We start from the raw sequence: 21,210 nt of genomic DNA, 5'->3' as shown, positions 1-21,210 counted from the left end.
ACATCAATTTTTTTTTCCTTTTCACATTAATTACTCAAATATTAGTGTGCTTTTCCATTCAGGCTTTTCCCACTCTAAAGCATTCTGTGTTACAGAGACGAGTTAGGGAGCTTTATGTGTATTCTGGTTTAAACTTATTTCTTTTTAGCTGAGACCTTTATAACTGTTGTATATACCTGTTTTATGTGATTAGCCTTCTATATCAAAGTCTTTCTCTTAGATATAAAAGTAATGTTTTTAATGAAGATATGGAGGCATAGTGCATAATATCAAAATAATTTAAACTCTATAATTTGTAGATTTGGCACTGTAGGATATGTCCAATTCTGAATATCTTCCCCCTTAGAAATTTTTTGCAAATATATAGGTAGTAGAGAGACAAAATATTTCTAGATGGTACCAATTTCTGCTCTATTGAAAGATTTCCCTACCTTACTATCTAAATATTTATGAAGATTTTCTAGGAACAGTTGGCTCAGTTTGTGCTATTTTTGCAAAGCCACTCGGTAATATATGTGTATTTATATATATATATAATATATATAAAGATATATATTATATATTTATATATATATAATATATATAAAGATATATATTATATATTTATATATATAATATATATAAAGATATATATATAATATATATGTAGAGAGAGAGAGAGAGAGAGGGAGAGAGAGAGAGAGAGTCTTGCTCTGTCATCGTTCAGGATGGAGCACAGTGGCATGATCTTGGCTCACTTCAACTTCCGCCTTCTGTGTTCAAGCAATTCTCCTGCCTCAACCTCCTGAATAGCTGGGATTACAGGCACCTGCCATCTTACACCCACCTAATTTTTGTATTTTTAGTAGAGACAGGGTTTTGCCATGTTAGCCAGGCTGGTCTTGAACTCCTGACCTCCAGTGATCTGCCTGCCTCTCAGTAATATTTGTGAAGTAATGTTTAATTTGCTCACATTAAGTGGAGTTTATATTTAGGATATTCATGCATACTGTTTTCATTTCTTTTTTAAATGTCTATGCTTAATATGAGGTCTAGTTTACAAAAATGTTACTCATCATAAAAAAATCTTAGTAAATTTTTATTAATTATTCTTTTAAGATTTTCTTATTATGAAAGAGAAAATGTCTTGTATAACAAAGGAATTCATCTTTTTAATCCTTTTTTTCCCTTTTTACATATGTCTCAACTACAAATTAGCCTGGACTCTTAATGTACAAAATTCTTGTATGATTTTCTTTAAAATGTAATATACACCTGTAGTGACCTGTTTTATTACTAGCATTGTCATAAATGCTTTAGTATAAATGAATTAAGAAAAATGCTCTTAAAATAGATTTTGGGGCTTATCGGGGGAATCCAGCCCCTGGCAATTCAATGTAGGTTCTTTTCTATTTCCCTAAGTGTCAGCTGGTCTGAGAAATAAAGGGAAAGAGTACAAAAGAGAGAAATTTTAAAGCTGGGTGTCCAGGGGAGACATCACATATTGGCAGGTTCCGTGATGCCCCCCAAGCTGCAAAACCAGCAAGTTTTTATTAGTGATTTTCAAAGGGGAGGGAATGTACGAATAGGGTGTGGGTCACAGAGATCACATGCTTCACAAGCCAATAAAATAACGCAAGGCAAATGGGGGCAGAGCACCAGGACAAAATTTAAATTGCTAATGAATTTTCAGGCATGCATTGTCATTGATAACATCTTATCAGGAGGCAGGGTTTGAGAGCAGACAACCTGTCTAAAATTTACTGGGCGGGATTTCCTCGTCCTAATAAGCCTGGGAGCGCTACCCAAAACCAGGGCTTATTTCATCCCTTGTCTACAACCGTATAAGACAGACATTCCCAGAGCAGCCATTTCAGAGATCTCCCCCTAGGAATGCATTCTCTTTCTCAGGGCTGTTCCTTGCTGAGAGAAAGAATTCAGCGATATTTCTCCTATTTGCTTTTGTAAGAAGAGAGATGTGGCTCTGTTCTTCCCAGATCTCAGGCAGCCAGACCTAATGGTTATCTCCATTGTTCCTTATTGTACCTTAAAATAATACATACCCCAAAACACAAGTTTAAAAAGATTGAGATATCAAGAATATGCTGAAACTTTTGTACTCAGTATGATCCATTGTGAGTTATCAAAATCAGTATGCTACTCTAAACACATGAAAATACAGACAGTGGAATGGGGTCCAGACATACTGGTTTGTTTTCATACGATCCTTAAATAATTAAGTTGGGTATTGGGAAGCAAAGGACAATAGAATATTAAAGTAACATGGACCCTGAGAGATATTCATTTATGATTCATCTGCTTGTGGAAGAACTTCAAACAATTTTCCAGTCTTTAATTTTAAAATTAGTGTTCTCATTGTAAGAAGAGTATGTGTGTGATAGGAGATAGTATTATGACCATTTGTGGAAAAAAAACAACCTACCATGCTCAAACAGCAGGATTTTCAGAAGTAGAATAGTGTGCCAGATGTTTATTTTCAATGTGATGTCAACACGGCTCCTATCTTCATTTTCTTCTCCATTGCAGAAGATAAGTCTGAAACTACGGTTTCTGAAGCCTGTTTCTCCATAACTTGCTTCTTCCTTAGATTCCCCCATGAGATGTACTTAAAGAAGACTTGGAAGAAGAGAAAGACAAGGCATTATCTGTCAGCAGCTGCTGGTAGCAGCTGAGATCACCAACAGTAGCTTTCCTTGCTTCTGGAAGTTTTCCTGAGAAACATCCACTGCAGCACCATGGATAATTAGTGAGGGCATCACTAAGATTCCTGAACTTCAGAATTTTCTGGAAATAGCATTTCTGACCTTTGTCCCTCAATGCTTCCAATAGTTGCAGAAGCCTTTCATTCCCTGTATTAAAACTCTCTTTACTTAAAAAATAAGAAATAAAAATGAATTAATGTTTTATGTTACTTTTGGAGTTGGTCCATTACTGTCACTAAATAAAGCTGTACATGTACATACCAGGGAATCAATTCCAGAGATGATTGTGAAACCACTAACAAGAATCATTGAAGCATTTTGCAAAACTCTCTGAACTTTGATATTTACTAAGTGACCTTAAAGCCCTAGCTTTGTGGTAGTGCACTTAAATTCAGAATCACACTTGGTAACTAATAATGAAAGATTTCAAACCCCAAACAGTGCAACTGAAACTTTTGCATTACTATACTACTGAGAATATCTAACATGTTGTTACTAATCAACGTCATTCTGACCTTGTGGGTTTCCTGTGCTAATGGACAAGGTAAGTTGAAAGAGATCTAAACACTCAGCTTCCCTCTTAAATGTAACTTTGTGTAATATCTAACTTCATATGTCTATAATTTTTTTATAAATCTGATAGGATATATTCACTATGCTAGCAGAAGTAGCATATTTTGTGAGAGTATAACAGAAATTAATTTTATGAAAAAATATCTCCATAATTTAAAGAAAAAATGAATAATATTTTCTTTGTTTTACAAATTCTACAGTGTAAAAAGCAGTTAATATTCATTATGGAGATATATGAATATACTCATAAAACTTTAAGTAGGAAACATGTCGTTAGATAGATTCTAACCTTAAAATGTTCAGAATTTTCTTATTCATAATACAAGGGAAACTTTGGGAGTGATTGATACTTTCATAATCTCACATACAGTGATTTTTTATTGATTCATATATCAAAACAGCAAATAAAATATTTTAAATTATGCCATTTCTTATATTTCTATTATACCTTAAGAAAGCTGCTACATCTAATTAACATTAATATGAATTTAATATTTCAACAAGATTAGCAATATGTAAATCACAACATATATGTAATCAAAAAGCAGAATATATACTTAACTTACATTGGAATGACAGTAAATTTTAATTTGCATTTCTGAGTTCACTAGCAAATGTTCAATAAATAAATACATAAATAATTTTCATAGCTTTATGTCATTGTTCTCTGATATGTTTTCTCCTCGATAGTCATGTATTTTCTATATTAACTATCTCTTTGAATGCAGGCCTTGCATATTAAAGAACTATATTGTAACATTAGCAGTGGAACCACATGGGTCAAAAATCATGGACAATCAAAGGTGTGTCACCATTAATGAAGAAAACAAATTTTGTAATTATCCAAAACTTTATAATATTCCAACAAATGTAATGGAGGATAATATTGGAAATCCCACTATCAATTATTGAGAGTATCTTTTCCCTCAGCCTCTCCTCTCAAAGCTATGCCACTTTATTTGATTCTAAGTAAACAGCTTTAGGTTTTACAGTATTATCTATCACATGATTCACTAGTTTTAATTGCTGTGCAAAATCAACCTTGATTTGTGCCAAAATGAAAAAAAAGGAATTTCTCTTGTTATTCCCTTTGTTAACTAAACTGCTACAGGCACATTTTTTAAAATAAGGATTACATAGATTAAAGTAGAATGCAAAGCAGAAAAATAGAGAAAAACAGTACTATTTTGAAATGACTGAAATTAGATTAGAATAAGCTCTACTTTCTTAGTTACTTTCTCAAAAGCAGTATAAGAAAAGAATGCTGACAAATTCTTTCTTATTTGATATTCCAGTTGAAAACTTTTCTCCTCCAATGAACTCTTAGTAAGAGTAAACTTGAGCGAAATGTCTTGTAAATTTGGGTCACACCTATATTTCTCAGAGGAGAAAGTAACTCATTTAGTGGAATAACATCTTAGGTAGAAAGAAACATCTTTGTGAATTCAGTAGCATTGGCTCAACTGCATCCCTCCAAAATTTATTTGCAAAAGTCCAAATTCCCAATACCTGAGAATGTGACTGCATTTGAAGAAGGAGAGCTTAAAGATGTAATTAAGTTAAAGGTCAATGATTCAGGTGGGCCCTACTCCAATATAACTGGTGTCAATAAGAAGAGAAAATAAGGACACACCATATAAAGACCACGTAAGGCATAGAGAGAATACAACCATTTACAAGGCAAAGGAAGAGGCCTCAGAAGAATGCAGCCATATCTCAAAGTATTAGCTTCCAGAACTGTAAGAAAATAAATTTCTATGAAATCTGTGGTACTTTCTTATGGTAGCACTAGAAGATAAATACAATGATATTTACACAATTTATTAAAAGAATATTATTAACTTAAAATAATTTTTTACTCTTTACTCATGGATATGTATATACCCACCATACATATTTTAGAGGGTATTTATCAGAATTTGATAATTATATCTTGGCTGTATTGTCTTCGCTGAGTTTTGTCTAGTTGAATACTTTATGTTTATATATACCTGTATTCATATCTATTCAGAATCTGGCAAAGCAAACCTGAGAAATATTTTTCATATGATTAATGAAGGACATACTTCGTGAGTTGCCTATGCTAAGAAACTTTGTTTTTAATGGTAGCTGATGTTTCAGTTCTGAATAATAATTCTTTTGGAAGCCACGCTATTTGAAAGAGAAACTTGACAGAAAATTAGTAATTGTAACCTATTATAATGTTCATTGAATTTGTATTGAGCATTATTTCTTCCATCAACTTGTAAGTTTTATACATTTAATTTAAAATAGGTTGTCAGGAAAATTATTTTAATTATGAATATCCTTTTAAAATTGTATAGATATTGCATTCATCTATTAGAGTTGCCATAACAAAGTATCAAAGGTGACAATTAGTATTTTAGAGCAGGATTGCTTCTAAATCTCTTTCAAACTAGATCATTTTCAATACCCAGTGCATTACACTCAGTTGCCATTGTACTTCTTTGGGATGCTCAAATTAGTTTCAAATCTCACTAAGAAGCTGGTTTCTGTGTGTATTTCACGTGCCCCCATTAAGCTTTCGCATAACAAAAGGTTCCAGGCTTTCCTTGACTTTTCCTACTACACACCCAGTTCTAATAATTTCTCTATGAAACTTCAGTGCCTTCTAGTGGGAGAAACGATTTTTAGAAATGAACCTAAACTATGAAAACCTCACTTCAGGTTCGAAAATATCATTTATTAAGATAAAGAATTTTTGGCCAGACATGGTGGCTGTACTCCCAGCAATTTGGAGGCCAAGTCGGGGAGATCACTTGAGGCCAGGAGTTTGAGACCAGCCTGGCCAACATGGTGAAACACTGTCTCTACTAAAAATTCAAAAAATTAGCCAGGTGTGGTGGCAAACACGTGTAATTTCAGCTACTCAGGAGCCTGAGGCAGGAGAATCACTTGAACCCGGGAGGTGGAGGTTGCAGTGAGCCAAGATCACTCTACTGAACTCCAGCCTTGGCAAAAGAGCAAGACTGTCTCAATAAATAAATAAGTAAATAAAATGATTTCCTTTAGTTCACGTCTCTTTCTTCCTTGGACTAAATATCCTGCAATCATAAGAAAATGTAAGAGTATCTCAGGATGTTACACAGAGCAGGGATGGTTAGATTTTCCAATACGGAGGAGACACTCAGCAAAAAACTGTGCATCCGTGCTTGACGGACTGGGTCAGAGAAGCTGTCATGCGTCACCCAACAAGCCTCTGGAGCCAGTTCCGTAACTAGCAAACGCCTCCCAGAAAGTAAAGATGTCACTTCTCTGAACTTAGTCTTCTCATCTACACACTAAAGCTGTTGTGTCACTAGCCTCCTTCCAGTTCTCTCTGATTTATGATGATTCAAACTTAATTTTTCTTTAGTTATATTCTTAAGATTTCATAACAAATAGAACGTAAATATTAATTTCTATCATGTTTCAGAATTATAAAGAACTTGATATAAAGAAACTTGTTTCAAAATTATAAAGAAACATAAATTATTTGCTATTTAAATTGTGGTAGTGTTCAAAGTTCTCTTTGTATATACATATGCATATATAAATATACATATAGAATGTATGAATATATATGTATATTCGTGTGTGGACCTATATTTTTATATCAATAATATGTCTCACCTGATACATGAATTCTAACTATGGTAAGAATGTATGCCATCTAATACAAACAAAATGCCACAAAACTCAACAAAATAGTTTTATTTCTGGAGATAATTTGCTACATTTCAGATTTTTTCTTATGTTATAGTAATATTTCTTTTCTCTATTTTCCAAAAAACAATTATTGCTAATGTGTGCACCCTGAACTGACAGCTTTAGCATAACTTGGTATAGTTTTAGATAAGCTGAGTTTAAATTAACGCTGATAAAATTTCCAGAATTGCCGAAGAGACCATACTACGTAGGAGAAGTGGATAAAGTGGAATGAGGTTCTTCTTGTCTTGTTAGCTGATTTGGGAGCCACTAAGGATTTTAAGTGGAGCAATAAAATGACCAGATGAAGGATCACTAATTTATACACAGGAAAATAGATTATAAAGATGAGAGGTCAGGATCAGGAAACTAGTTATGGTTGCTGTAATCCCAGAAGAAAATGGTTGAGAGAAGATGATATCAAAGATTATTGGTAGGGTTTTTTTGTGCCTGTTGTGTTTGTTTCTTTGTTTTGATAGAAAAATTGAGTGAAAGGGAACACCACAAATGCAGAAGTTCAGTTAATTTTGAGAGAGGTAATGAGAATGATTAACATGAATTTCCCCCCAAAAAAGTTCTGTCAATAATTACCATATTATGAATAAATAGGGCATGGGTTATTTTTGCAGCTGACTCAGAGAAAACAGCTATCACAGCAAACCTATGTCTATATTGAAATTCATATATACATTTAAAGAATATTATTCTATACCATTTATCTCAAAAGAACTAATCTTCAAAGGAAATAAAATCAGCAACATATTTTTAATTAAAATTTTAACTTCTTTCAAAAATGCCTTTATTATTTATCTGTTAAGAACAGATAAATCATTCATGAAGCATTCAAGTCAAAAAGAATTTTTATTTTTTTGTTGGCAGATTTACCTAGTGGAAACAACATGTGTATTTAGCTTTAAAAAGAAAATTCCATTAATATCAGATGAGGAAACATTCAACTAACAATGCAGTTAAGTGGAAGAAAATGAAGAGTTTCATTAATAACCCTAATATTAATGGACAATGGTGGTACTGAGAGGAACATCTATCTCTTTTAGGCTTCATAAGGAAATGGTGTTTTTCAGTGTCAACAAATTAATCTCCACTGCGTGGTTCACCCACCAAATAGCATATCTGTAATAATATATTGTACTTAGTCTACCACGTTTTAAAATGATTGGTTTCAAACTATCACAGCGTAGAAGACAATATATAGATAGTTGAAGAGTTAAAGAAATTGTAGCATAAGAAGCATGCAAAAAGATAGAGTTATAGCGTTATAATGACTGTCTTGAGATATTTCAAAACACTTACGAAGGGGAGCAAGTTAGCTTTTGATGAGGACTGTCACAGTCAGTGAAGCAGGTAACAGTATTATCCAACATCGAATCAGAGGTCGAGTGACTTTCTAAAAGGGTGACCTTTACAGATATTGCGATATGTTGCTGGGATGGGGGTTGGTGGTAGAAGAGTTGATCTCTTCTGAGCCCTCCACATTTTAAGTGGTATGATTCAAAATTACACATACAAACTTTGTTTTAATTATACTCTATTTTAAAAACTGCAATTATCTTTTGAGTTGATTTTATAATTTATTTTTCTTTTAATTTTTGACTTAAGCTCACAAGCAGTTCCTTGGAAAATATATTTCACTACACAATTGAGCGATCTTCACTTATAAGCACTGTTAAGAAAATATGTTAGAAAGAGGTTAATGAACACAAGAAAATGATAACCCACATTAGATTTATGTTTGGCTGATGGTATGTGTAATACCATTGTTTGTCTTCAGATGTAAAAGGTTTACCAACACAAGAAGCAGATTTGCTTGTTATTTGGGAATAACTGTATTCCCAAATCTCAGTAGCTTAATAAACCAAAGTTTATGTCTTGTTCACACTTTGTTTTCAATGTAGCTTAGAAGGGAATTTTGTTTATTACATGAATTCTAAGACTCAGGTGACACAGACCTAATCTCTCTATGTGCTTCCATGATAACTCTTAACAGCTGGGAAGATAACACAAAAATTTCTCCAATGGTTTCTTAAAATTCCTCCGAAGCTGAATATTAACTCTCATTTACACCTATTATATATTACAACACTCTCAGTTAAATTGCACCTGCTTAATTTCGCTAATATAGAAAAACTGCTCTATCCCCCCTTTTCCATTGTTAATGTCACAGAATTTCATCTTTACACATCATGTGCCCAAAACTTAATAATTCACTGAAATGCATTGGTTTCCTAAATTATGTAGAAAATGAAATATGGAGTTATAAACCAAAGTTACAACAATAAAAGCTTTTAGGTTAATAATTATTTTTCTAAACTTCACTGGTCTCTTAAATAATATAGAAAAACAAAAAATGGAGACAAAAACCATTGTTACCATAATGCTAGCCTTTTTAAATTGCCCATGTATTTACCTTTATTGAGGTCATTATTTCTTCCTGCAATGTCCAGTTACTGTCTAGTATTATTCCACTTTACCCTTCAGGACTCTATTAGACATTTCTTGAAAGGCAAGTCTAGTGGTCTCAAACTCCCTCAGCTTTTGTTTATCTGGGAATGAATTAATTTCTCCTTCACTTTTGAAGGACACTTTTGACAGATATGGGATTCTTAGTTGAAAGACGTTTTTTTTCTTTTAGCATTTTGAACATATTGGCCCAATGCCTTCTGGCCTATAAACTTCTGATGAGAAATCTGCTAATAATCTGACTAAGAAATACTTACCTGTGAGAAATTGCTTCTCTCTTGCTGCATACAAGACTCTCTCTGTGTCTTTGCTATTTAAAAATTTGATTATGACCAAGTATAGTGGCTCATTCCTGTAACGCCAGCACTTTGGAAGACTGAATGGGGAGAGTTGCTTGAGGCCAGAAGTTTGAGGTCAGCCTGGCAAGCATGGCAAAACCCTGTCTCTAAAAACAACAACAACAACAACAACAACAGCAAATTATTCAGGTATGGTGAAATGCACCTGTAGTCCCAGCTACTCAAGAGGCTGAAGTGGAAGGATCACTTGAGCCCAGGAGGTCGAGGCTACAGTAAGGTGTGATCACATCATTGCATTCTGGCCTGGGTGCCAGAGCATGACCCTGTCAAAAAAAAATTGTATTAAAGAAAAAAGTTAGCCTGATAGAGTAGAGCATGCCTGTAGTCCTTACAATTCAAGAGACTGAGGCAGGAGGATTGCTTTAGACTAGGAATTTGAGATTGCAGTGAGCTATGATCATACCACTGCACTCCTCCCTGGGTGACAGAGCAAGACCCTATCACTACAAATTAAAAAACTTAATTAAATTAAAGTTTGATTATAATTCATCTTGATATCTATCTCTTTGAGTTAATCTCATTAAGTTCATTAAGCTTATTGAGGGTCTCTATTAATGCCATTATTTCTTCAAACATTCTCTATTCATCTTTCTCTTCTCCTTCCGAAATCCACTTTGTGTGTGTTGGTCTGCTTCCTGGTGTCCCATGTTCCTTAGATTCTTTTCACTTTATACTTTAATTTCTTTTTCTGTTATTCAGATTCAATAATTTTGGTTTTTCTAAAATTGTTAATTCTTTCATCTGCCTGCTCTACTATGCCTCTGAATCTCTTTTTTGATTTTTTTCCTTTTAATTATTGTACTTTGTGCCTTCAGAATTTCTTTTTGTTTCCTTTTCAGGCTTTCTATCCCTTTATTCATATTTCCATTTTGATCATACATCATTTTCTTTCTTCACATCTTTCTTTACTTCTTTCAGTATCTTTAATACAGTTATTTTAAAGTTTCTAATAGACCTACCATCAGAGCTTTTTCAGGGAAACTTTCAGTTTATTTTTTTTCTTTTAATAGGCCATACTTTCCTATTTCTTTGTATGACATAATTTTTTTTGTTGAAAACTGAACATTTTAGTCTAATAATGGGTAACAACTGGAATCAGATTCTCCTCCTTCTACATGTTTGTTGAGGGGCTTCCTGCATTGTTTTCATTTATTGTTTTTGTCTGAATGTTGTAGGCTATGTCTGTGTCACAAATTAGCCTGTAGTATAGACTTTAGGTTGTCTCCAGTGTTTTCCAAGCCTGCACTTTTTGCTAAGTGTTCATAGTCATTTTCTAATTTTCCCCATTCATGCAGTTGCTTTGGAACATCCTAGTGTTTAGTGTCTGGCTGCCAAAATATTCTTTTTGTGGAAAACTGAACTTTTTAATCTAATAATGGGTAACAATGGGAATCAGATTCTCCTCCTTCTACATGTTTGTTAAGGGGCTTCCTGCATTGTTTTCATTTATTGTTTTTGTCTGAATATAGTAGGCTATGTCTGTGTCAAGAATTAACCTGTAGCATAGACTTTAGGTTGTCTCCAGTGTTTTCCAAGCCTGCACTTTTTGCTAAGTGTTCATAGTCATTCTCTAATTTTCCCCATTCATGCGGTTGCTTTGGAATATCCTAGTGTATCTCCCCTTGGACAAATTCACATCAGCCAAGGGGAGGGGCTTGCAACACTGGAGAAAGCTGAAAAACAATGGCCGCCTATCTTTCTGTCTGCATCTCTGTGATCAAAAAACCCAGCAATCAGAGCACAAATCTCAAATATTTGAAGAATCGAGTTGTTTTCGACACTCTGGCTCCCTGCTGCTATGTGCAGGTTGCTCCATAAATACACATACAGCTGCCTGCCATGTGGCTAAGGAGCGTGGTATGAACATATGACACTGTGCTAGGAGCTAAAATTGACTGAATGTGAGTGCAACTTACGATCCAAGTCATCCCTAGAAGTTGTAGGGCTTCAATAGACTCCAAAAATAGTACAATCAGACAAATTCTGGCCATGCAACTGTAAAGGTGAGGAGTCAGATTCCAGGTGTTTCCTCCTCCGCCATCTTCCCAGATTTCTTTTTCTATATTTCTTAGATTGCTTTCAGTAAATAGAATAACAAGCTAATGAATTTAATCTTTATTATTATTATTATTATACTTCAAGTTCTAGGGTACATGTGCACAACGTGCAGGTTTGTTACATATGTATAAATACGCTGTGTTGGTTTGCTGCACTCATCATTTACATTAGGTATCAAACAAAAACACTACTAGCTCCCTCCATTGAGTCGTTCTGAGAAGAAAAGGCAGGGCTCTGAATTCCGATGGAAGGGAACAGAAAGAAAAAAAGAAAAGGACTGAACTGGTGAAAGCACCTTTGTCTTTCAATCAAGATGAAATGGGAGAGTTCCCTGATTCCCCTCTCAGGACGTGCGAGAGGGGTGTTATCTGCTTTGTCGCCCCGCAGCTCAAACCCCTAGGGGCAGCTTGCAGACGGGCAGGTGCAGAGGCCGGCATGAGTGCTTTTGAGCTCTGGCCCCACGGCAGCGTCTAGGGTAGGCGTCTGTGAGTACAGACGCCCAAGTGGACGCGTGTTACAAAACTCAGATTTGCTGTCTGCAGACGGCTTGTGTGTTAATCCGCTCAATGGACCCTCTGCCTTATCTCAAGAGCCTGGGGCCAGTGTGACAGACTTCTGTATCCTGAGCTCCTGCCCAGTGGTCCTAAAGAATTGGATCACATGCGGGCTCAAAGGATGACTGCAAGGTTTTATTGAGTGATGGAGGTGGTTCTCAGCAAGTTGGATAGGGAGCCCGAAGTGGGGGATGGAGTGGGAAGGTGGTCTTCCCCTGGAGTTAGGCCACCCAGCGGCCAGATTTTTCTCCGACCTCCCCTAGCGGAACTCATTTCCCTCGGCATCCAGACATCCCTGCTCTTCTCTCTTTCTCTGCTGCCTTGTTCCGCTGTGATTGTTCAGCCGCGTATGTGTGCCCGCTAAGGTGTTGGGTTTATATGGGGGCTGGATGAGGAGCATGGAGGGCCAAAAGGCAACATTTTGGACAGGAAAACAGACATGCCTGTCCTCATTTAGGGTTGGGGTGGGGCCTTTGACAGGGAATCGCCCTCTTCTACCCAGTATTTGCCTGTCTCCTTTCCGTATCAAAGACTCTCACTAAATCAACCAGAGCTAAGATATGTGTACTTAAGGAGAAAAGCTGAAAGACTTCTGTGTGGAATACATGGATGGTTAACACTGGTAAGTCCTTACTCAGGCCTTCCTTATTTGCATTTTTACTGTGTTTCTAGCAAGAATGTACTTTATTTTAATGGGTAGTGATTTCTACATAGTCCACACAGCCGTTTTCTTTTCAGAAAAAAAAAAAAAAGTAATCCTCCTTATATTCAAAATGATGTCTACACACCTGAAAAGACAAAACACAGAATTGAAGATTTAATCATATGTGAGTTTATAGATGGCTTTTATCCTACAACCCAGGGAAACAGGGCAAATGCACTAGTAGTGGGTGGGTACCTACCTGCTCCAGGATGTAGCAGTAAGTTCCAGTCCATATACTGACTTACATTTAAAATCTGAAATTACTTTCTCTTAAACACAAAAAAAGGGGAGAAAATAAATTTCAATATTTTAGTATATGGAGTTTTGAGAAGTCTTTGCTTTCCAAAGTAGATAATTCTAAGTAGAATTTAAAACAATTATTGTAAACTAAAATTCTCTTTAATGTTTGCTACTCAGAATTATACAGATGGATGTGTGTATATGAATAGATATTTCTCTATTCTTCCAATGTCCAAAATAATACACTGGGTGAGACTAGCACCCTCTAAAGCCTAGTATATTAGTTATGTATGGTTATGAAACATATTTTGCTGAAAACGTATTTGCTTAAAACAATAAACCTTTATTTTCTCACAGATTTTGTGGGTCAGGCATTTGGGAGTGACTTTACTGTTTAGTTCTGTGTCAGATGCTCTCCTGTGTCGTTGTCAAGGATGTTGGCCTGGGCTGCAGTGACCTGACAACTTGGCTGGGCTGCAGGATCTGCTTCCAACATGGCTCACTCACACAGATTTTGGTAGGAGGCCCCAGTACCTTACCACATTGTCCCCTCCACAGGTTGCTTGAATGGCAACTACATTTCTCCAGAGCTAAAGATTCGAGAGAGAGAGTGAGGAGTAGGAGGAAGCCTTCATGTCATTTATCACCTAGTCACACACTCTCACCTGAGCCATATTTATTCTTCAGAAATGAGTCACTAAGTCCAGCACACAACAAGTGGAGGAGAATTAGGCTCCACTATTTTGAGGAAGGAGTATTGAAGAATTTGTGGAATTTCCACAAATCATCAAATGTAGCAAAATGTCTCTCGCGTCAATAGGGTGTTTTATTTCTATGATGGTTCCTTTGCCTTTTTCAAGATTTTTTCTGTCTCTACAAACATATTCTTTTTTTTTCTATCTTGCAGTGCATTGTAAAGGTGAACCATACTTAAAGTGGATAGTCCAGGACAGAAAAATGTTCTTTCCTCTTCTTTTTAAAACAAGGTCTTCCTCTGTTGCCCAGGCTGGAGTGCAGCAGCGCAGTATACGTCGCTGCAATCTTGACCTCCTTGGCTCAAATGATCTTCCCACTGCAACCTCCTAAGCAGTTGGGAATATAGGCATGTGCCACCATGCCCAGTTAATTTTTTATTTTTATTCTGTAGACACAAGGTCTTGCTGTGATGCCTAGGCTGATCTCAAACTCGGCCTCAAGCAGTCCTCCCACCTTGGCCTCCCAAGGTGTTCGGATTATCGTGCCCAAACCCAGATGAACTGTCAAAGGCATGAGTTCTTAAGAGAGGTAGCTATTGTAACTGTGAAACCAATTTCACTGTGCATAAAAACTATAAGGTAAATAAATAATTATTCTATAGTTGGCTTATGAAAATGCTAGATCAACCCAAACGCTTCTGGACCAACTGAATCCCAGCTATATCTGGTTTTCTGCAAAAGTATTTCGCAAGTGACCTTCTGAAATTTGTGTGGAAAAGATGGAGAAATTGACTGGTTTGATGATTTATCAAGTAGTTTGCAGTTTTATTAAATATGTTTTACCTGATTATCAGATACAGCATTTTATTCTCAGGCTTCATTACTCTTTTGTGTCTGTCCATAGTTTAATGGTTTAGGAGAAATGCAGTATAAATTCACAAATGAAATGCTACAGAAGATGGTGATAGTGAATCTGCATTAGTATAGATTCATAATTCCAGAAGAATCCTATGTGCAAAGCTAAATCTAAAAAAATTAAATTTAGTAGTGGTAACTGTAAGATCCTGGTCTTGGGTCAAAGGAATCAGCAGTACTAGTACAAACAGATTAGCAACCACTATAAAAATTAGTGAGTATTTTAATCAACGTTAAGGTCAGTTTGAGTTAACATTGTGATAGAACCATCATAACTGCTTGTGAGTCTACAATTCACATGGTAGAAGACTAAGAAATAGAATGAGGCTGCTCTAAGTTCTGCTGACTTCAGTGCCAATCAGATCATAGGTGGAATTTTTTTTTTTTTTTTTTTTTTTTTTTTTTTTTTTTTTTTTTTTTTTTTTTGCTTTAGAGAACTACCATGTGAGAAAGATAAAAATGGTTTAAATTTTCTCAGTAAAAAAGAAAAGTCATGAAGTGGCTCAAGCTTGTGGTATTAATGATAATGATAGCTACTTTTAATTATACTTCCTTTTTGATTTTTTGAAAAGAAATCTCAGCAGATATGTTATTTACATTCTATGAAACACCATCATGAGATAGATAACTATACTTGTTCTGAAATCAGAAAACTAAAGTTTAAATCTCTGCTCTACCATTTAATGGAAATTTTAATTGAGTTTTTTAAGGCTCACTTCCTGCAAATCCAAAGACTCAAGCTTGTCCAAGGTGGAATTAGTGTTAAATGATCTATGTTGAAGTATCATAATGTATCATGATGAAATTTGCAAAGTTCAAAGGTAAAGAGAAAATAATACAAATATCCAAACAGTGGTTGGGGGGAAACAACAGAATGTAACATAGAAGGAATGAAACTAAATGAGGCATTTTAAGCTCAACTTTGGAAGTTCAAAAAATGGGGGGAAAAATCTATCAACAATGAGAGATATGGATATAGGCCAAGAAACTATACAAAGACAAGTTATTGTTCCCAGGTCTTTGTTAAAGACATTTACAACATGCAAGGATTCAAAGTTATAATCGGCATAACTAATCTGTAGAAACCGGTTGAAAAATTTTTCTAATCAAACAAAAAGAAATAGATTGATGAACACCAGATGTGTTAAAGACAAATTATTCATCTGACACTTGTTAAATATGACAAGACAGATTTTATTTGACTATTGCAATAGGGGAAAGAAGTCTTGAGCTAAGCTTCAAAAACAGCACAGCTGAGGATTTATACCCTAAAATCAGAGTAATTAAAATGCTATTTATAAGCAATGAAACTGAATGAATATTTGAACTTCCACATTGGAAGTTTCAAAAATGTGGCAAAAAAAAATGGTGAAGAGAAATATGGACTGTAGGCCAAGAATCTATACCTAGAGAATTTACTCACATATCTTTTAAATGAAGATACTTAAGAGATGCAAGAATTCAACATTTATAATCCACATAACAAGACGTAGAAACTGCCTGAAAATCTCGCTAATGAAAAAATAAGAAAGAAAGACAATAAACCAGTGGACTAAAGAATAATGCAGATAATAAACAATATTGTGCGTGTGTGTGTGGTGCATATGTTGGAATTTTTTATAATGTGTAGTATAAGGTTTCTTGAACAATGGTCATATTTCATAGAAAAAATGAATATTCTTCTGGTATTACAAGTAGTAAATTATCTCTGAATCATCCCATGGAAATGGAAACTTTTTTTGGAAATATCAAGTATAAGCCTTATAATAACATAGTGCTTAAACATATATGTCAAATATTCAATATACACAAATTCCTCAATAAACTGTAAATATACTGTAAAAAATATTGTATATAAAACATTAAAAACATCTTATTTTCTAATCAAAATTAAAAATCAATAAAAATGCTTATTACACTCTTAGATATTTAGATATTAAGCAATATTCCTAGTTCATTTTCCTGGTTAAATAAAGAATAGAAATCTTGTCTTAATAACTGGTTTGAGACATGAATTAGCAATATTATTTTGTTGTGTGATGTGATCAATGAGAAATTCCTGTTTCTCTGTAGTTTTTACATTCCTTCCAGTCAATTTTTTAAAATCCTCAAAAAACTACTATCTCCCACTCTAGAGTTGGTCTGAGAAGAACAGGCAGGGCTCTGATTTCTGATGGGATGGAACAGAAAGAAAAAGAAGACAGATGAGCTGAATGGTAAAATAAGCGCCTTCATCTCTCAACCAGGAAGCTCACTAATCAACCAGGGCAACGATATATGTACTCATGGAGGGTACATTAAATAGGTCTGCACAGTTTTCTTCAATCTTCATTAGCAAACAGCTCTTCACATATCTAGGTCATTGGATTTCTGTAACTTTTCTTGCCCTAAAACCCCTAACTCATTACACTAAGAAGAGAATATAATTTATTGATCGAAAATGTCATGTTATATGATTATCTGTTATAGAAAAACATTATTTATACTGTTTTTTGTTTTTTATTACAAGAAGTGAAACCTTGTGATTTTCCAGAAATTCAACATGGAGGTCTATATTATAAGAGTTTGCGTAGACTATACTTTCCAGCAGCTGCAGGACAATCTTATTCCTATTACTGTGATCAAAATTTTGTGACTCCTTCAGGAAGTTACTGGGATTACATTCATTGCACACAAGATGGTTGGTCGCCAACAGTCCCATGCCTCAGTAAGTAAACCTCTTTACAAGAATATGTGCATAAAACTTGAAAAGAGTGAGAGAACAGCAAATAAATGATTATATTGTCTTATATAACAGAAATAGGACCAAAGGAAGAGTTGTTCAAGCAAAAAGACCAAAATGGATCTTTTTTGTTATGAGATCTTCGTGAAAATTACATGAGAAATAAATGTGGCAACTTTATGAGAATACCGATATAATTTAAACATATTTTATCATAAAAACTAAGGTTAAGTAACATTGAATACTGACTTTTTTTTACAAACATTTAGTAGTAGCTTTAGTTTTTCTTGAGTCATACATCATTTTCAGTATTGATGCAGTCTTATTTAAATGTTCCAAAAATTATTTTAATATACTATTTTGATCAAATTCATGTATCTAATTTACCTTTAAATCATTTTATGGTCCTTAGGACAATGTATTTTCAATTATTTGGAGAATGGATATAATAAAAAATATGGAAGAACATATTTACAGCTGGTCTCCTCCTCCCAGATGCATTCGTGTCAGTTAGTGCACTCATTTGAGATCCCAGTATGTCCGTAACTGTCTAAGATCTAGATATTTAACTGGAAAATTTTGTACATCAACTCTGAAGCCGAATTTATGTCTTTTTATTTTAAAACAGAAGCCTATCTAGTTTCCAGTTCCAAATGTGTCTGAATACATTTAAAATTTCTGGATAATTAGTGGATTCTGTCACTTAATAGGGCCAAGTAGCAATAGAAATATAAGTCAGGGGCCAGGCGCAGTGGCTCAGTCCTGTAATCCCTGCACTGTGGGAGACCGAGACGGGCAGATCACTTTAGGTGAGGAGTTCAAGACCAGCCTGGTCAACATGGTGAAACCCCGTCTCTACTAAAAATACAAAAATTAGCCGTGTGCAGTGGCACATGCCTGTAATCCCAGCTACCCAGGAGGCTGAGGCTGGAGAATGGCTTGAACCAGGGAGGCGGAGGTTGCAGTGAGCTGAGATTAGCCCATTGCACTCCGGACTCGGTGATAGAGCAAGACTCCGTCTCAAGAAAAGAAAAAAACACATATATATATATGTATATATATACACACACACACATATATGTCATGAAGATCACAAAATACACTAAATACACATTAAAGTAACACTGCTTCAGTATTTATATCAAAGTGAATGCATTGATTTAAGTAGATTATAAAATTATAGCATTAATTAACAATGCTTGCCCAAAGGTCACTTGTACATCTCTCACAATTATATGACATCTATTCTTATAGCTAATGCTCATGCTCTGCTGCTTTAAATGAAGACACATTCAGTTATAGCTGACTTTCACTTTTTAGGTAAAGGGGTCTCTGAAAGTTGTTTGTGTGTATTGTTTGCAATTTACAAAACATTCCATTATAGAAACTATATGATAATTAGGATACAATAGAGATGAAGGACAATGGGAATCTTCTTACACATTCATAGGAGCACTGCCCTCAACAACAGCCTAAGCCTCTGGAATGGAAGTCCCTTTTGCTCCTGCCATAGGCACCAACTCTGTCATTAATCCACTTAACAAATATTGTTGTGTGTCAAGTGCCTTTATAGGTAACGAAAATAAAATTGTTTACGAGAGAAACTGAATACTGTAGTTTAGAGACTGGAGGAGATTAATCGAAAAGTTGACAAGAATAGATCAGAAAACTCATGATTATGACAAATGCTTTATTATAAACATGTATCATCTTTAACATGATTTATTTTCCTTTCAGATAGTAAAATTGGTCCATTTACATTTTTTTGTAATTACTAACCAAAAAAGAACATACACATTATTAATAAGTTAGAACATATGCATTACTAAAATAATTACTACCTTATACATATACCCATTAGTAATGTATAGAACATATACATTGATAATATATAAAGAACATATACATTACTAATATATTAGAACTTATTTTTGCTATCTTGTTTGTTTTTTCCTGCTTACATTTCCACATTTCTCTCAAACACCATGGCTATATGGGTTTAAGCATCCACTTAAGATGACAACTATTTTAAATTCCTGGAGACAAAAGATTTACAAATTTATTTCCTTGCCTGTGGTAGCAGTGTGTACTGTATCTTTGCCTGGGAAATGGCATTTGACTAAATGAAGTCTAAGACCTCTTAATAGAACCAGAAAGGTTCAGGTTATTGCAAAGTAGCCAGAAACTCTTCCAAATAATTATAGGGAATTGAGAGTCTGCTAGATCTGCATTCCTTAAGGCCCGCCAGAGCTCTGTTGACAGTCTCAAAGATTCTTTGCTTTTATTCTGCCCTTCCCTGTGTTTTCACTATTTTCTTTCAAAATTCATGGATGTCTAGGAAACTTCCAGTTTTGCTGTTTTCAATTCATTAACAGATGTTTCATTGTTTCACCATACTGCCATGTTTTTACTTGTTCCCTTCTATAAAAGAAGTATTCAACAAATATTTACTTTTTTCTCTACTTTTTCTATTTTAGGAACATGCTCAAAATCAGATGTAGAAATTGAAAATGGATTCATTTCTGAATCTTCCTCTATTTATATTTTAAATGAAGAAACACAATATAATTGTAAACCAGGATATGCAACAGCAGATGGAAATTCTTCAGGATCAATTACATGTTTGCAAAATGGATGGTCAACACAACCAATTTGCATTAGTAAGTGATTTACATATTCCCACTCAGTTTCTGTCAACTTCTTTCCTCTCTTTGAGGTGATAGTGTTTTACAGAAAAAGATAGAAAACACTTTTAGGAGTAAAGAGATATAAATACTTCTAACATCATCTAACATTCTGTGCCAAACTAAGTCTTTTTTGCCTTTTTAGAGTAATGGCTACTTGGGAAGATGATCATTCCATCTCTCTCAATTCAATTTGCCTTTACGTAAAAGCAATCCCATCAGGTACAGACTAGTTAGGGAGCTGCATGGGAATATCAGCACAATGGATTACTTGTCAATAAAAACTTTGTTCTTTTCCCTTTCTTTGTATTTCAAAATTATCAACTGCTTGTATTGTATTCCTTGCTCACACTCAGAAAAGATGTACATGTCAGGGAAGGGATGAGTGCTCAATTCTGAGTTTCTGCTAGCATCAGGAAAATGAGACTTCAATAATTTGTATCAATGATGCAACTGAGGAGAACCAACTCAAAAAATTATTTCCAGCTTATTGTCTAGTACAGAGAAAACAAGTAAAGAAAAAGGGTAAGTGGGTGGGCTGAATGTTTACAAACCTCATACTTGGCAATGGATTCCTTACAACTAAAGTTCTCTAAAACATTCCCAACTTGTAATTACTTATTAATAAAGAGATTGCATAATGAACAATGGAAACCTTGCAGTGGCAAAAGTTTATCTTTTTTGTCTTTCCTCTTTAGGCATTCACCAAGATTTGTAAAGATAAATCATTTGATGTATTTTTAACACACATATTGATATATAATTTACATACTGCAAAATCCACTTCATTTTCAAGGGTACAATTCAACTATTTTTAGC

At 34.6% G+C, this 21,210-nt stretch overlaps 2 protein-coding genes across 12 annotated transcripts in view; both read left to right on the top strand.

Moving 5' to 3' along the window:
• The window catches only part of LOC112208336 (complement factor H-related protein 3-like), a 34,784-nt gene extending 34,621 nt beyond the window's left edge, over nt 1-163 (top strand). Inside the window, 1 exon segment of the mRNA XM_063807469.1 lies at nt 149-163. Within this exon segment, the coding sequence (XP_063663539.1) occupies nt 149-163 (15 nt within the window).
• A 2,929-nt stretch (nt 164-3,092) lies between these two features.
• LOC457604 (complement factor H-related protein 4) overlaps nt 3,093-21,210 on the top strand; it is a 39,905-nt gene continuing 21,787 nt past the window's right edge. For 4 of the 11 annotated variants that reach the window (XM_054656970.1, XM_054656965.1, XM_054656968.1 and 1 more), the window contains exons 1-3: nt 3,093-3,246; nt 17,495-17,692; nt 20,185-20,367. In XM_054656970.1, coding sequence (XP_054512945.1) covers nt 3,189-3,246; nt 17,495-17,692; nt 20,185-20,367 — 439 coding nt within the window. In that variant the 5' untranslated portion in view covers nt 3,093-3,188. Of the gene's footprint in view, nt 3,247-17,494; nt 17,693-18,125; nt 18,217-20,184; nt 20,368-20,747; nt 20,917-21,210 lie in introns of those variants that run through there. The other 7 variants (XM_054656963.2, XM_054656950.2, XM_024350740.3 and 4 more) reach the window with 5 other exon arrangements.

This window comes from Pan troglodytes, chromosome 1 (assembly GCF_028858775.2).
Source record: "Pan troglodytes isolate AG18354 chromosome 1, NHGRI_mPanTro3-v2.0_pri, whole genome shotgun sequence".
In the NCBI taxonomy this organism is placed as follows: Eukaryota; Metazoa; Chordata; class Mammalia; order Primates; family Hominidae; genus Pan; species Pan troglodytes.
This window is presented reverse-complemented; position numbering and strand designations above follow the sequence as displayed.